Source organism: Akebia trifoliata, chromosome 15 (assembly GCF_017979445.1).
Source record: "Akebia trifoliata isolate Shusen 1 chromosome 15, ASM1797944v1, whole genome shotgun sequence".
NCBI lineage: Eukaryota > Viridiplantae > Streptophyta > Magnoliopsida > Ranunculales > Lardizabalaceae > Akebia > Akebia trifoliata.
Window position 1 is genome coordinate 6,476,892 of NC_141389.1, and position 18,921 is coordinate 6,495,812.

General features: G+C 33.5%; 1 protein-coding gene and 1 long non-coding RNA gene across 2 annotated transcripts; both read right to left on the reverse strand.

Moving 5' to 3' along the window:
- Window positions 1-4,139: 4,139 nt before the first annotated feature.
- On the reverse strand, window positions 4,140-6,572 carry LOC147384121 (uncharacterized). Its single transcript, XR_015173149.1, has 3 exons — window positions 5,992-6,572; window positions 5,841-5,900; window positions 4,140-5,556 (listed from the first exon to the last, which is right to left on the reverse strand). It is a non-coding gene; the product is annotated as an uncharacterized LOC147384121 (long non-coding RNA).
- A 4,237-nt stretch (window positions 6,573-10,809) lies between these two features.
- On the reverse strand, window positions 10,810-12,423 carry LOC147384122 (putative UPF0481 protein At3g02645). Its single transcript, XM_086426335.1, has one exon. It carries the CDS (start codon window positions 12,421-12,423, stop codon window positions 10,810-10,812), a length of 1,614 nt encoding a protein of 537 aa, XP_086282461.1.
- Between the last annotated feature and the right edge of the window lie 6,498 nt (window positions 12,424-18,921).

The window sequence follows — 18,921 nt, forward strand, 5'->3', positions numbered from 1 at the left end:
ATGAACTGCCACATAAAATAACGAGTTCCATCCCACGGAATAACGCTCATCAATCACTAAAATGATAAAATGCGAACCCATAATTATGAAAACGCCTCAACACCCTTTACTAAATAATAAAAAATATATAATGGATAATTAGGGGATTTTTAGGGAACGGGGAGTCTCCACCTACGTTAGGTCTAGGAATCAAAATAACTTCAAAATGAATCCAGATTGATTCATGGGTAAGAGAAATGGGAAAGGAGTCAAGTTATAGATTTCGGAATGTTTTAGGCATCGAACCCGCCCGATCAAGGTGATTGATTTCTATTACGATCTAAGAAAATCCTGCTCACTCACTGTTTTGGGTGTAACGTGGAACAAATATAAAATTGATTTCGTTCACTAAATGTTTTTTGTCGACTAATTTTTTTTTCGTTTTGGTTTAACGTTACATAAAAACTCGAATTATTCAAAAATATATAATGAGTCAACTCACCTTTTTTATGATGTTCCATTGCAAAAAAATTGAATTATTTAAAGAAAATTACATCGAGTTGGCTCATTGTTTTGGGGGAGATGTGGCACACATGAAATTGATTTCGTCAATTTGCGAGTTAACCCATTATTTTGTGCAAAGTGGCATGTTTTGTTTTGAGAAATGATTTCATTGTTTCTGTCAAGTTCACCCATTGTGTTGTGCAAATTGAAATGGAACGAAAATCAATTTTCATGAATTAGTTTTTGTTGAGTAAACTCAGTAGAAATATGAAATTTGTTAAATTTCAAATTTGGGATGAATTTGTCTTTTAACTAAAATAAAATGATGAGATGATGATGATCAAAATCATTGCCCCTAGGATAGCATATTGATCTTAGTCCACTTAGGTTGACCTTAGTCTAGTCGATGGATTGTAGTAGAGATCGACTTTCGAGTCGGACATAACCGATGCCTAACACCTTCCAGATTCTATAACTTGATCCACATACCAAGGATCTCAAACGCAAACCGACCCGAATCTGATTCGGAGTCAATTTTGGTTACTAGACTTAAACTAGGTGGCGATTCTCAAATCGATCTCCCCGAGGGATCCTCCCTCGAGATTTCCACAGTGCCTTCACATACGCCCCCCTATGCACTCATCACAGGATCGTAGATTATTTGCCTCATGATATGCATAATTATAAATCTTTTTCTTGTGTATACCGAGGCAAATGATCTACAATTCTGTGATGGGAGCGTAGAGATGCATATGTTAAAGGTGGGCTTATCACGGAGAATATTTGAGAATTACACATGTGGTTTAAGTTAGAGGCGCACATTGGATGGGGCCAAATCGAAACTAAACTTAACCGAACCAATATAGTTAGGGTTGATTTGCTTCGATTTTAAGGAGAATCGATTCGATTTTGGATTGACATTTTGAAAAATCGAGTGATTTAGTTCGATTCTCGATCCAAGCATGTCCTAAAACTGAACCAAACCGAGAACTTAACCAAATTTTATTATATTAAATATTAAATAAAATATATTTATATTACAATATTTAACATTTAAATTTAACAAACCTCGGTTCTCTTCTTTCCCATCGCAAGAACCTTTCAATATTTTAGAATGAAACCCTAACCGTCATCGTAACCCCTCACCAAAGAACCGATTCATCGTTGTCATCGGAAAAGGTACTCTCTCTCTCTCTTTCTCTTTCCCTCTTTAGGAATAAGGTTAAGAAATTTCCTCTTATTAATTCTGGATCATCCAATTTTTAAAATTATAGTTTAACTATGTTTAAAAAAAATATTAGTTGAATGGATCTTTATATGAATGCTTTCTCAATGGTTTCAGATTTTCCACTTCAAATTTCATGTATTTGTGTTAAAAAAAAAAAAAATTTTATTTTTTTTTATTATAGTACTACTACCTATTTGACAATGGTTTCAGATTTATATGAATGTTTTCTCAATGGTTTCAGATTTTCCACCTCAAATTTCATGTATTTGTGTTATAATTATTTTTATTTTTTATTACTATCACCTATTTGACAAAATTCCTCTAAGGATATGTTGTCGCTAGCTACTGCAAAGTTGCAGCAATGAAGTTTACAAAAGGAGCTAGGGTGCCACAAATCTAATGCTACGTTTCTGTGACCTGAAAATTGAATTAAACCGAACTAAGGTCGGTTTGGTTCTAGGGTGTATGTGGCTCAGTTTTGATTTTGAATTTGTAGAACTGACCAAGTTCAGCTTGGTTCCAATATTGCCCCCAACCTGAACCATGTGTGTAGAGGTCGATTTTGTGATAAATTGACCTTGATCACGAATTCATCCTAAAACCCTCAAAGTAATGGAAGAAACATGAAAAAATAAAGAACACAAGGATTTTTTTACATGGTTCAACAAATATGCCTATGCTCATGGACTTTGGAGGAGTCATTCCGCTATACTTTCGCAGTTATGTAACCTCTTCTCATTGGTCTCCCCTATCCCCTCTCCTCCTCCATGTTTTTTCCTCCTCTTTTTACAATGGCCTCAAGGCCTAAACAAAAAAACCTTAAATTGTAATTTAAAGCATTTTAACTTTAAACCTTAAAGAGAAATCCTAACCCTAGTTAAATTATAATTGCTCATTTTACCCTTATACAAATAAATTAATTACCTATTACAAAAGAATCATATTTAATTGGGATTCTTTCCTAATTACATAAAATTCTATTCAAATCTTGTCACGTGCCCATCTCAGGATGTGTGTTGTTGGTGTGAATGAACGGTCCAGTTTGGAGATGATTTTATACCTCCACAATGTGCACCCCTACTTTAAATTGGATGACATAACCCTTGACCATGGTCTTCTTTTATAAACCAATACTTAATGATGTAAAAGCCGTCATCTTCTAGAAAAACATAATCTTTGGTCTTTCTCTCAAAATCTATCATCCTAAAGCTCTTTAACCTCTATGATAAAATATATATAAAAAAAATTATTCTACTCAACCTTTTCAATTCCCCCTTAGCCTGTTGTAGAAAGTCCTTGCTTTTCTATAAAAATATGATTTGACTTAAATAAAGGATTGAATCAAGATGATTATTTATGAGAATTTTTTTTTTAAAGGGTTTTGGATTCAATTTGAATATGAGGGAATTCAGATCATTTTATTTTAGTTATCATATTATATGGTTTTATATAGCAAGACATGTAACATTGATTCCATCTAAGGCCACAAAGTTTCCATTCTGCTCATGCTTTTATGGGACACTAAAATACCAAAATAGTGTCCATAATACAGGATGTGGACTCATGGCTAGAATTATCATGGTGGACCTCCATCTCTCTAAAATATGGGCCCAACCCGAAGCCCGCTTGGATTCGGGCTTTAGACGGGACTTCGATATTTGTATAAAAGAAAGTTTTAATTTAAGAAGAAACTAAATAAATTATGAATATGAAATAGATCTAAAACAATCTCAAAAAACTTTAGAAGCTAAATAATTTAAAATCTTTACTGATTACTATTATAATGATTCTAAAATTTGAAGAACAAAAAAGGCTCTCACATTTAAATTTAGAGAGCTACTATTGCCACACCAACTTTTACTAATGCCGCATGAATTCCTATATAAATCATCAAAAAATTGGACAGAGTCACTACAACAAATATGGCAATTAGGAACGGTTTATTACCGTTCCTAAGCCACTATGAAACGGCTTGAAGACCGTCTTTAATCGAGGCGTCGTTAACGAGGTTAAACGGCTAATAGCCGTTCTATATTTCATTATTTGGAACGGTTCAAAACCGTTCCAGATATCGGAATTTGGAACGGCTTAAAACCCTTCCTAATCTGCGTCTTTATATAACAGCACAAGGTAACCCAAAAAGATTTGAGACATCGTATTTTATAGGACTGATGTCCTACGTCTGAGACTTTAGACATCGATTATAAACCGATATCTAAAATTGTTATAATTTGATATCTAAAATTTTTTTTTTTTTTTTCCTACTTGCCTATTACCCACGGTTAAAATATATCAAAATAGAGAACATCGAGATTCTTTATCACATTAATTTATATACAAAAAGAGTTGCAATGAGCCATAATTTACAAATCCAAAATTACAATGCATTGATAAACCATTCACAATCGTTACACAAGCACAAGTGGTTACAAGGAAGCAATGCCACCCCTCCCTATCTTCTTTAAGATCCCCACAATACCTGCAACTACCAATAAAAGAATTCTTTCGTGCCACCACATTGCATACTCTCACGATGAGCTTCCGTACCTTCAAAAGAGTGTTTGAAACAAGTGTGTGTGTCTGCCATGACTGGGTTGAGGAGGAAATCTTCAGTTCCACGTCAAGCTTCCTACGATTCCCTTTATCTGACCCCCCCCAATGATCTTAAACACAACCGAAACAACAACGAAGGTGATCTCACGAACCGCAACACTCTCGGCCATCAATTACGCTTAAATCATCATCAGCTCATCATCCCATTCGACAACAAGGAAAATGCAGTCCCCAACCACAAGAAGCAACAAAGTAGTAGTTCAAAAAAAAGGGTCCCTCTTACTCTTCCTCTTCGAGACAATAACAAAGAAAAAAGGTTTCAAGATGGGAAATCTACATCTATTAATAAAAACAGGATCTTGAAGCCATCTTCACTTCATCTATGTATTCAAGTCAACGAACCAGATTCAACTTTGGGTTTGAAGCTTTGGGATTTTTTAGACTCTAAGAAAAATGTGTGGGATTACTCTGATTCTCCATTATTCACCTATGAAACATGAGACACAACTCAACTAATACTCACACATATCCCCAAGAAGAAAAGATGAAATCTATTACTGATACAGGCATACAACAAATAAAGAACAAAAAGAATCCATCTAAGAAAATTACATATGAGCACAAAAACAACACAAGAATGCTAAGAAACATGAGAGACACAACTCAACTATATAGATTAGAGACGCAAACAAAGCACTGATTTAAAAACAAAACCAAAAACAATATAAATTACAACACCAAAAATAAAAACAAAACTGCAAAAAATAGAGGGGAAAAACCCGAACTAATTAAAATAGTTCTGAGACCACCGAAAACAGCACCAAAATGTATAAAGGAGAAAAGAAGAAGAAAACCCAACTCAGAAAAATGTATCAGAAGACAAGAGTACGAACACTGATTTAAACAGAAAAAAAAAAACACCCTATATGGATAAACTTTCAGAATAATAAGGAGAGAGAAGACATAATGGAGAAAAGAAACAGCAGGAATAGCAGATACTACAATCACTAAAAAATTAAATATCTGTATTTTCACCATCAGGCTGTCTATTTCACTTAAACACCGTTTTACTCCCTTGACATCTCCTTCAAGTTTTGTGGCAATGGCTTCTATCTGTAGGAAAATGGTGAGGATGTATATCAAACAACTAAACACCCAAAAAATGATAAAATTACCTTACGCTGACGATTTTCATATTCTTCCAGAACATTGTGGTTTAGAAAAAGAATAGAATTTGCTTCAGAAATATTATCTTGAATTGCAGCTTCCAATTCTTCAATAGTACCAGGCATCTGCAATTAGAAAAAGTGCGAAAATAGTGAACATTAAGCTTCAAGGAAGCCTAATCCAATTAGGCAGATCCAATTATATTACTTGAATATTCTAGAGGCATTGTTTTGTTCTTTCTTTTTATTTCTCATTTAGATACTTCTAAAATATATCTTACTCTGGATCAGTATATAATGACAAAAACATTGTTGACAATTGACAATGATTATATAAAATAAGATAGAAATTTTGAGTATTTCAAGAAGCACAACTATAAAGTATCAAAACAATGGGCAAGTAAACTAACTACATTCAACTTCTTTGCTAGTTGAGGAATGCCACATCGTTCAGAAAGACTAGGATATACCTGTGATAGATAAATGACATTCAAAAAGTACAAAAAATAATATATGAAGTATTAAGGTCATAATAATCATTTTAGGAAGAGCAGTAGTTACCGGACGAGTGCGAAAGAAGTTATCCTCATATGCAAGTGCTTTTGCAGTGCTCCTGTTTTGATTAATGTCCTATCATAACAATTTTACAGTAAACAGAACTTAATTAGTCCAATTTATATTCATCAAAAGGGCCATATAACCAAGAAGTGGCAAATTTTGTAATTTAACATTGTTTCTCTAATGCTTGGCTTTCAATTTAACAATATTCAGGTGCATTGGGATCCATTGTTCTGATAAGTATCTATAAAACTGGTGTATTAATAAAGAAAAAGGTATAAAAGCTTAGAGGAGAGAGCTCCATAAGTACGAGAGATTTACTTGGGTAACTTTTAATAAGAGAATACGTTATGTGCAATTTGCTTCCTGTGCATATGAGAAAACATTAAGTTCCATCATTGAGAAAACTCTCTAAAATGGTTGAATCTGCTTCCGTATTTTTAATATATGATTTTTTCTGCAAATTTTTAACAAGCTATATATATATATATATATACATTGATTAGGAGACGAGTTAAGATGGGGACTGGGCAGGTTCTGTTACTTAGCTGAAGATAAAAGTTTAAGGTGAGATTTCATCAGTTTGTAATATAGTCGTGATAATGAGATTCCCAAATCCAAAAAAAACAAAAAAAAACTCATAGTTGGCACATAGTATAAGATGTGTATATGGTATCAGTAAAAATTGGTGTTAATATTTTAAATAAATAATCATTTGTTATGTTATCTTCAACATCTGCTTGGTTAATATTTTAAATTACAAAATGACCATTACAATATAAAATTACAATCCAACAACCCTTCCAACAATGTTAGTTTGTTGTCTAAAATTACCAAAATATTCTTTCAAAATTGCCTTACGTAATATTTTATATTACAAAAAGACCCTTACAACAATATAATATACAATTAGATTATCTAATAGAAATTTTTTAAAATAATTCTTAAAACCAATTACAGAAAATTTATCAACAAATCCTTACTTTGGTGATACTTGTGCTGTGCATTTGCATATGCCACCTACTAGTAAATATAAAACTTAGCATGAAAAACAAAAAACATTATACTTTATAGAATTTAAAATTTAACAACTTTTACATTATAAAGCACAAATATAATTAAAAAATAAATACAAAATTAAGGGTGGGGACTTTATCTAAATAAGATGAGTACATCTAAACTAGGTCGTCACCTAATGATAAACATCATTTGCACAATTCTATCCAAAAGTAAAAAAAAATTACAATTTGATAAATACAATTACAATTTGAATAATATATAAAACGTAATAATAATAATAATAATAATAATAATAATAATAATAATAATAATAATAATAATAATAATAATAATAACAAAACATTCATTTATCATATTCTGGATCTACTTATTCTATTTTATATATTACTATTTTGCGCTAAACATGCAAGGGGATTAGTGGCTAATACGGGTGAAGATGGGTTTAATGGGATTTGAACCTAGGTCATGGGATCAACTCCCCTCAAGCACCATTTCATATCTAATTTCTTTCTCAACATGTAGAGACAGTTGTAGAGAATGGGGTCATGGCAGAAAGGATATGATGCCTTGATATTTATTAAAACGTTCAAATATCACAGAGAATATTTGAGAAATACACATGTGATTTAAATTAGAGGTGCACATTGGATTGGGCCAAATCGAGAACTAAACTGAACCGAACCAGTATAGTTAGGGTTGGTTTGATTTGATTTTAAGGAGAATCGATTCGGTTCTGGATTGACATTTTGAAAAATCGAGTGATTCTATTTGATTCTCCATCCAAGGGTGTCCTAAAACTGAACCAAACCGAGAACTGAACCAAATTTTATTATATTAAATATAATATATTTATATTACAATATTTAACCATTAAATTCAACAAATCTTGGCTCTCGTCTTTCCCATCGCAAAAACCTTTCAATTTTTATAATGAAACCCTAACCATCGTCATCACTTGTCATCAAAGAACCGATTCATCGTCATCGTCGAAAAAGGTACTCTCTCTCTCTCTCTTTCCCTTTTCAGGAATAAGGTTGAGAAATTTCCTCATATTGATTCTGAATCTTCCAATTCTTCAAATTATGGTTTAACTATCTTTAAAAAAAAAAAATGGTAGAATGGATCTTTATATGAATGTTTTTTCAATGATTTCAGATTTTCCACCTCAAATTTCTTGCATTTGTATTAAAAATTATTTTTTTTTAAATAGTACTACCCCTGTTTGACAATGGTTTCAAAGATTTATATGAATGTTTTCTCAATGGTTTCACATTTTCCACTTCAAATTTCATGTATTTGTGTTAGAATTTTTTTTTTTTCCAATTTCTTTTTTACAACCATCTATTTAACAAAATTCCTTTAAGGGTATGTGTCACTAGCCACGACAAAGTTGCTGCAATTAAGTTTACAAAAGGAGCTAGGGGTGCCACAAATCTAATGCGATGTTTTTGTGACTAGAGATTCGAATTGAATTGAACTAATGTCGGTTTGGTTCTAGGGTGTATGTGGTTCAATTTTGATTCAGAATTTATAGAACCGACCAAGTTTGGTTTGGATCCAATATCACCTCAAACCCGAATCATGTGTGTAGAAGTCAATTTTGCTATAAATCGACCTCGATCACGATTTCATCATTAAACCCACAAAATAATAGAAGAAACATGAAAAAATATAGCACACAGGGATTTTTTTATGTGGTTCAGTAAACGTGCTTACACTCACGGGTTTGAGGAGTCATTCCACTATAAATTTCGCAGTTACATGACCTCCTCTCCTCGGTCTCTCCTATTCTCTTTCCTTTTCTCGATTTTTTCCTCCTTTTACAATGGCCTCAATACTTTTAAACAGAAAAATCTTAAAGAGAAATCCTAACCCTAGTTGAATTATAATTGTCCATGTTACCCCTATATGATTAAATTAAATACCTATTACAAAAGAATCTTCCTAAATTGGAATTCTTCCCTAATTACATAAAATTCTATTAAAATTTTATCACATGTCTACGTCGGGATGCGTGTTGATAGTGCGAATCAACGGTCCAATTAGAAGATGATTTTATCCCTCCACAATGTGCACTTCTAATTTATGTTGGATGACATAACCTTTGACCATGTTCTTCTTTTGTAAACCCATACTGGATGATGTAAAAGCCATCATCTTCTAGAAAAACATAATCTTTGATTTTTCTCTCAAAATCTGTCATCCTAAAGTTCTTTTACCTCTATGATAAAATATATAAAAAATATTTATTCTACTTAACCTTTTCAATTCCCCCATCGCCTGCTGTAGAAAATCCTTGCTTTTCTATAAAAATAAATTTAAAGATGTCTGATTTGACGTAAATAAAGGATTGAATCAAGATGGTTATTTATGAGAAATTTTTTTAAAGGGATTTTGGATTCAAGTTGATTATGAGGGAAATCAGATCATTTTATTTTAGTTATCATATTATATGGTTTCATGTACCAAGACTTGTAACATTGATTCCATCTCAAGCCTCAAAGTTTCCATTCAGCTCATGTTTTTATGGGACAACAAAAATCACAAAATAGTGTCCATAATACAGGATGTGGACTGATGGCTAGAATTATCATTGTGGACATCCATCTCTCTCAAATATGGGCCCAACCCAAAGCCCACTTGATTCGGGCTTTGGACAGGACTTTGATATTAGATTAAAAGAAAGTTTTAATTTAAAAAGGAGCTAAATAAATTATGAATATGAAATGGATATTCATTGAACTTTATTTATTTAGTGTGTGAACATTCCCTTGTTGATTGGTGCCCTTTTTTCATTGAAAAATTAAGCTTTCTGGGATAATCAGGTGGTATTGTTATAATGTAACAATCCTAATAATGGGTTCTTGATTTGGACATAGCTGATTTGGACTTGAAGAACACATTTGAGATCAATCCTAATAATAAGTTCTTGATAATTTTAAATTATAGACTAGAATTTGAATTGGTAGTTAGATTTGCATAATTGTTTGATTTTACCTTCTGACAATAGATAATTTATAATAGGTGGTTCATAAAATAGTTAGATTTATAAAAGTTTAAAACGATGGGTCTTTTCATGTTTCCAATTGGGGTCTAGGTCATCAATTTCAAAACATAGGGGTAACTCCAATATTCAGCAAACATGTGAGGGGGCAGGTGTAAAATTAAAATTTTTTTTCCCCAAAAAGTTCACATAGGGACGGCTGTGACCGCAGCTAAAGATCTAATATATATTTTTTTTAAAACTACCTTATAGCGACGGTCGGAGACCGTAGTTATAGACCTAATATATTTTTTTTAATAAAAATATCATATAGCAACAATAGCAGCTGTCGCTATAAGTCCAATATATAACGACAGTTCACACAGTTGGCCGTCGATAATACATATAGCGTCGGAGGTTTTAGCGACGACCACTGACGGCCTGGGTGGCTGTCATTATATGTTTTTGCAACGGGTTGTTCCCTTATAGAGACGGTTAGAGACCGTCGCTATATCCCTATTTTACTGTAGTGTTGAAAGCCAGACTTCAATTTCCAAATCCGGCTGGTATAGTTTCAAGTCAATTGGGTTAAAAAAAAAATTCAGTAATGAAGTCTAGTCATCTCAACTGTAAGTATACAATATTGGTTTAACAGAAATCAATCAATTGGGGTGCAAGCTAATTTGCAGCACAAACATTAGATGAAAACTACTTTAATTAGACACAGAGTTGCACAGTATTATTTATTACACACATACACAACTTGGAACAAAGAAGATGATATTGGTCTAAAGATTATTAAATAAGTTTGCTTGATTTCACCGGGGAAAGACTGTGTAGAAGGTTTGGATTGAAGTTAGTAAGATAACATAACCTGCAGCAATTAAAGCGATAGTGGTCCATGGGCTATGAAAATAAGTGTGCATGAATTCACCTATGTAGACCTTCCACTTATTTTGAAGATGGGATTGAATTTCATCTATAACTTCCGAATAGGCAGGAGCACGAGGCAATCCTGTTGCCAATTGGTTAATGAGATTAGCCACTTCCTCATCACTGCCAAGGTAATTGCAAATTATGCCCTTAGAGCGCAACACTTTCACATCATCAGCATGATCAATGAGTGTATCTAGGAAACAAATGAAGGCGATGAATGCACGATCTTCTGGGATATCATAACTCAATTCGTAGGCAATTAAATTGAGAAACCTGTCTTTGGTGTAGTGGTTAATTTCTATTTGAGGAAGTAATAGCTCTCCACTTAGCAAATGAGTTCGGAATTCAACATCACATAAACAAATTGAATTCGTTCTCTTGAATGTAATCCCCATAGCTAGAAGCTCCTTGACTGGAGGGTATGATCCCTCTGATCGCTCCCGTCGCTCCCGTCGCTCCCATCGCACCCATCGCACCAATAGCACCTGTAGCACCCATCGCACCACCCATAGCATGCATCGCACCCATCGCTCCCATTGCTCCTGCTCCTGTCGCTCCGGTCGCTCCCACTCCCATCGCTCCTGTAGCTCCTTTAGCTCCTGCTCCCTTTGCTTATGCAGATCCCTTCGCTCCTGCTCCCTTCGCTTATGCTCCCTTCGCTCCTGCTCCCATTGCTCCCTTCGCACCCTTCGCTCCTGCTCCCATCGCTCCCATTGCTTCTGCCTAGTATAGGAATGAAAAAAAGATTTACTGACTAGTTTGGCACGAAAAAGGTCTACGATGCATGGTAATGAACGCATCTTCTGATTATCATTTTGACCAACAGATGGTGATAGCATACTGGTTTCACCAATTTCTGAGTTGATATAGCTGTAAATCCCACACTTCCCATAGGTTTTGCGAATTTCTGAGTTGATATAGTTGTTAACCATACTTTCAAGGTTGGAATCACACTCCACCAACTTCTTCAAAATTATGTAGGGGAGTTGGTTCTCAAGTAAGAACAAATCTCTAGATATCAAAGGTATGTCATTTCCTGATGTCATCAACATGTTCCATTCTCCACCAAACTTGACCTGTTGAATGAAATCCAAAATAAAGCAACCATCCAAAAGCATCATGACTGTGAATGCTTCATTGTTGACATTAGCCATGATGGAACCATCGTAGTACATCTTAGCCTCACTAGTTAAAGGTTCAAGCGTACGGTAGATATCATTCATGCTAGATTCATAATTAGTGACAAATCGCTGAGCAGATATGAACTTGAGCTCTTCTATCCTTGCTAACTTAGGATTGCCATGGTGATAAGGTCCAATTGATACCACTGCAGGATCAAAGCATTCACTGTAAGCTTTGTTCTCCCGCAGCCATAGTGGTACCTTAGGAATAGGAATGTTGTTACGTTCCATTGTTTTGTTTGTGGTGTCCGTTTCTTGCTTTAACAACTTGTTCTTCGGACCTGGTAGCCGTTTGAAACATTCATCTGCCAACATGTAACTGGGATACAAATGGAATATGAGGAGACAATTAAAACTAAAAGTTATTTTCTATCACTCCGTTTTTTTTTTTTCAAAAAATATAAAAATAACGAAAAAAGGAAAATTTTGGACACTTAACTGCCACTATCACAAAATTCTTCAAATTCTTTAAAAAATTAGAAAATTAGGAAAACAAGGAATAGCCTCCTTCATAACTCCAACTACTGAGATTTCTTACAGTATTGTATTTAATATTCCAACAGTCCCATGAATTGGTTATTCCTAAAGGAGTTATGAAAGCTGTCACAGACATCAAAAACTGGTAATTCGTATAGGGCTTGCACTATACAAAATTCAACAGCCTTGGGCCGTCGAATATGGGCTTTTTTCACATTGTGCTGACTGAATTAATTGGTAATTCGTCAAATTAATTGGTGAATGTTTTAATCATTGTCCAAATTCTCAGAAAACACGCAGCTTGTCGTTAATTTAAACTGCAACTTAGAACCATCATTTGTAAATAGAAAATCTCAATTCTTTCTACACAGTCTAGGCTACATATCACCTCTAAATTTGAAAATAAGTTTTTTATTCATGGGCGATGATGAGATCCTTTATTTATTTGTAAAACTGGTTGTAATCTCTACAATCTCTTACTCGTACTAAATAAATAAATAAAAATTCAGCATTTAAATGGTAGAATAAATTTGCTATGATTTTATAACCACCCATTAAAAATAGATGAAATTTTCCATGTGACAAAAGAGCAGCTTTCGACAAAGGTTGGTGAGATGGCCAAGACCATGCCTCAGGAAGCCGAGGTATTTGAGTTAGATTTAAGACAACAACCCCCCTCCCCCCCGTGCGAGAATAGTCATTCTCATTGGTCCATGTACGCATGGAAGGCATCTCAATGTGGGTAAAACATGGCTATTTTGTAAATTCAGATACCTTTAAATACAAATGTGAGTTCTATAAAATGCGGGATTCCAAAAATGAACTCAAGGTATTGAGTTCGAATCCCTTTAATTTAGGAGCTACTCTCAAGAATTTATCCCAGAAATTATATGATGTGTGTGGGTGGAGGGAACAAATTGCAAATCCCTCTAGGATTAGTCAGGTGCTCTAAGAAGCCGAGGTATTAAATCTGCAGTTGCAACAATGTAGGCTTACACCTTATAAAGAAATTTTTTGCTCTTTGAAAAGTCGATTTGAGATTTGACAGAATCATGATTGGTCAATGTAGGCTACACCTCATAAAGAAACTTTTTGCTCTTGGAAAAGTCGATTTGAGATTTGACAGAATCATGGTCAACCAATCGCACGATGCCAAAGTGTGTAGTTAAGTAAATTGGGAACACTCTCATTATACGCAGCTTTAGGAGAGAAGAACAATGTCAAAGGGTGCATAACTGCATGTCATCCAATATTTGCAAAAATGTAGAGGGGAAGGCAGGGTGAGGGCCAAAAAGACAAAAGGGTATGTCATCAATTTTATAAAATAGTGGTATGTCAAATATTCGTCAAAAATTAAGATGGGGTGTCTAAATCACGCCAAATATTTAAGGGGGCAAAACAAATTAAAAGATTAGTGGGGGCAAACAACTTTTGCAAAAGAGGGAGAAAGAGGCATGCATCACTTTGAAAACGGGGACATCTAAACGACCACTTTTAGACTCATAGTACAACTACAGAGAGAAAGAGATTCTATTAGCACTCCGACTTTTACTTATTTTCTACCAATCACTCATTTTCCCATTTTTTTTTAATTGGAGTATAATAAGTAAAAGTTGGAGTGCCAATAACAGCTTTTTTTCAATGATTCTCAAATATACCCTGAACATTTTTTTATTCTCTAGCGTATTTAATCTTAGTTGATCTCCTCAGAATAATCCCCAAAGCCAAATTTGATTACATATTTTTCTTAATTTATTTAACAAATAACTTTGCTTTTTAACAAAAAATGTGCAGCGTGTCGTTAATTTTAACTTCGAACTTAGAAAAACACTTTCTTTACTATGTAAGGAAAATTTTGCTACCAATCTCCGCATGGAATCCAGAAGCCTGATCAAATGTTACATAAATTTTAATAACTTTCAAAATATAAATTAATTTTACACTATTGAATATTAATTTTAAATTTGTGATTGTCCATATTCAACACCTTGGAGAAAAACTATACTCTACCTACAGTAACAACACAAGCTACACTTAACCTCTAAAAAAAAAAAAAAAAAGAGGTCTGTTTGATTGCATAGAAACCCAATTTCCAAGGACTTTAAAATTCTTGAAAAAATGATGGTAAAATATATGTAGGGTGAAAATTTAAAAAGTGTGTTTGGAAAAAAAAAAATCAAAGAGAAGAACAAGAAGAATAGATGAGTGAGAGAAGGAGGAGAGAGGTAGAACAAGGTTATAACCAATAAGGGTGCAAAGGAGAAGAAAAGGAAGGAGACAGAGAGAGAGAGAGGATCTCGATGGCGACAGTGCCAGTTAATGACCATGGTGGCGATGATGGTAGTGGTGGTGGAAAGGTAAAGGGGAAGAATAAGATGGGTTATGCTTTTCGTTTGGGGGGGGATTTAATTTTCCCATTGACACAGTGGGAAAATGAAATCTAAAACCTTAGTTGGATTTTTAGATTAGGGTGAATTCATTTTTCATGAAAAATATCAATCAAACATATAAAAAAATGTCATTTTTCATAATAAAAGAAGTACAATTTTCCTCTATTTTTAGGTAATCAAACACACCTTAAATAAATCTAAGGTACTTTTCAAATATCTCACCTGTTCAATCATTAAAAAAATGCAGCCTTAACTTTAGGTAAGGTGGAAACCTAATCTTGCATTTAGCAAGGGATAAGCCTGATATCATTAATTTAATAGAGGGTCTTTCAAAAGTACACATAAATTATATCTATTAACGGGGACTTTTCAGGTCTTAACCTTGGGTTGGGGTTAGAAAATTCCACTTAATAACGTTTGTTTAATGAGGAGTCTCAAACATGACATGAAGCTATTTTTATTATAAATTATAATTCTTTATTACAATATTTAATATTAAATATAATTGAAAAAACAATCTTTCTAACAACATTTAACATTAAATACAATTCTAAAAAAAAGGAATAAAAAATATATATAATAGAATATTAATAACTTACCGACTACTGTAAGATTGAGACTCGTTGGGCTTTGGGTGTGAAACCCCTCATTTAAACCCTCGGACATGCCTGTCTATGTGTTTGGGTTTACTCATAATACAAAAATCCTAATTGTCAAATGTCCAAAAAAAAAAAACGAGAGCTCTCTTAGCATTTTACAGGCGAAAGTGTAATTCGTTGAATTAATTGAGGAATGTTTTAATCAATTGTCCAAATTCACAGAAAACATGCAGCTTGTCTTTAATTTAACTGCCACTTCAAACCATCATTTGTTAATATAAAATCTCAATTCTTTCTACAGACAGTCTAGGCTACATATCACCTCTAAAATTTGAAAATAAGTTTTTTATTCATGGGCGATGATGAGATCCTTTATTTACGTGTAAAACTGGTTGTAATCTCTACAATCTCTTACTTGTAATAAATAAATAAATAAATCAAAATTCAGCAATTAAATGGTAGAATAAATTTTCTATGATTTTATAACCCATTAAAAAGAGATGAAATTTCCCTTGTCACAAAAGAGCAGCTTTCCATTGTTTTAACAGCTTAGCATAATAAAGAATGTCGATGTCAATCCACAAAGGTTGGTGAGATTGCCAACGTGGGTGAAATATGTGGAAGGCATCTCAACATGGGTAAAATATAAGTATTTTGTAAATTCAGATATCCTTAAATACATGTGGACTAATAGAAGTGTGGGGTCTCCAAAATGCGGGATTCAAATAATTTATCCCAAAAATTATACGGTGCATGTGGGTGGAGCGAACAAATTGCAAATACCTCTAGGATTAGTCGGGTGCACTAAGAAGCTGAAGTATTAAATCTGCAGTTGCAACAGTATAGGCTACACCTCACAAAGAAACATTTTACTCATGGAAAAGTCAATTTGAGATTTGAGAGAATCATGATCGACCAATTGCAAGATACCAAAGTGTGTAGTTTTGTAAATTGGGAACACTTTCAATACACGTGGCTTCATGGAATTCTATTAAATCTCTGAATGACTTGACTATGAGCGAAAAAAAATTCATTTCACCCCTAAATTTTTATTTATTTATTTTTTTAGAAAGGGGGCCAATGAGAGAATAAAAAAGTTTCCAAGGACCACTTTCCCAAGGGAAGAGGGACACACTAGACTTTTAAAAATAAAATAATATTGTGTCGGAAATAATTCATAATTTATGGTGTCTCAAACTGCATTCGAGGCTCCCCTTTAAACTAACCTTAATAAATATCTTGCAAGTAAGAAACACAACTAAATTATAAAATTAAAAAAAAAAAAGGAAAAAAAAAAAAAGAAAGAAAGGTACATAATTAAGAAAAATAGCTTACTTATGAACAAGTGTAGGTTTGTTGTTGTTTGGGTGTGAATTCCCCTCATTTAAATGCTCAATTTCCACTTGAATAATTCTGATTCAAAAATAGAAAAAAGATATATACTGAAAAAGCCAAGATAACAAACACAAAAGATAATAAATAGAACAAAAGTAAATAAGCAAGAACACAAGCTTTGCGTGGTTCAACAAGATTGCCTATGTACATGACTGCAAAGAGAATCATTCTAACTAAGAAAAAACCTATTACAATCTCTCTCCTCCCTCTGAGAAACGGGGGCACTTATTCAAACTCAATTCAGGTTTCACAATAACTGTGTATATCAGAAAAAATAATGCAAGTAACCTTAAGAAAAATATTATGTATTTGCCCTTTCCGTAAATCCTAAATTTTTTGTCACAGGGACTCCGCCCTAGAGCCCATGAGTAGGGTGCATTGCCCCTTGCATCCCCAACCTGGGGGCATTGCTCCCTGCACCTCTGCAATTCAATGGTCTCAATATCTTGAAACTCTATTCTTCAATGAAGATATGTGATCGGGACACACTAAAGGTGAGAGTAAATGATTGTGGCATAAGAATATGGGATTGAATCTCCAAATTGAAAGAATCTCACAAAAAAAAATGACATTTTGAGAGATAACTAATTGTTGGATAGTGGGATTAAGGCAATAATAATCCTTATGCATTAGGTTGTACCAAAAAAAGTAATACATCAAACAGATTGATATTAGATTTAAGAGAATGGTAAGAGTTAGAGATTGGGAAAGCAAGCACAACCAATTTTTTATATATAGAAAATGGTAGTTTACTATGATTCAAAGAAGTGTTTTCAGGAGGATTGGAGTTTGGAAGAGACTCTTTTAACTTTCAAAAGTGAAATAGAACTTAATGCATGTGCCATTAAGTCTAAACTCCCATCAATAGACGAAAGGAGTATAGATGTTACAAAATTCATCAAACTCTTTCAAAAATTAGATTTTTATTTATTTATTTAAGAATAAAGAGTCCCCTGATTAATTCATTGAATTAATTGGAGATTCATGGAATCAATAAATGAATTGTTCACTCATTTTCTTTAATTAAATCAGTCCTAATCTTGACTACTTTCCATCTCTTGACATCATAACTCATGTACTTATTTTGTTGGCTACAACATCATTTATTTTTGAGTCGTGATAATCTGACTACCCCATGTTGCAAACTCAATTGACTACCCTGATGTGACAAGTTTGGGAACCATAGATCTATGCTCCTCGGGATACACGGTTCCATTGAGATACACTTTTTTATGGGGAAGTGTAGTCGTGTATCCCGAAGAGCGCAGACCTACGGTTCCTGAACTTGTCATGTCAAGGTAGTCTGTTGAACTTTCCACGTGGGTTAGTATATATATATATATATATATATATTCTAAATCCAAATGATCCCATCCAAATAATCCCCAAAGCCAAATTTGATTGTGTATTTTTCTCACGTTTTGTTTTAAGAAACATCCCTAGACCTGCTATTAGCATCCCAACTCTTACTTATTACACCCAAATTTCTTAAATTATTTATCACACCCTAAACTATCCAAACATTACAACCCGTTTTGGTTCAAGTTATTATCTCAACATTACAAAACATATAACTCTCATTCAAACAATTTGTATAGTTGTTTTAATTAGTTTACAATTAGGATTAGACTCATATTAAAGTCAAAACCTAAAAATAGATCTCCAACAAAAAAAAATAAATAGGAGAGCTTCTAATGGCACCCCAACTCTTACTTATTCTCAACCATTCATTTATTTTTTAATTAGATGAGTAACAGTTGGGGTGCCAGTAGCAGCTCTCAACAACTTTATGTCGTTAATTTTAACAGCTTACATCTTTGAAAAGCACTTTCCTTACAAAGGAAAATTTTGTATGTAGAATCCAAAAACCATGATCGGATGACACACTTACGTAGATCACGAAATGAATTTTATGAACTTTAAAAAAGATTTAAAATAATTTTCGGCCGTCC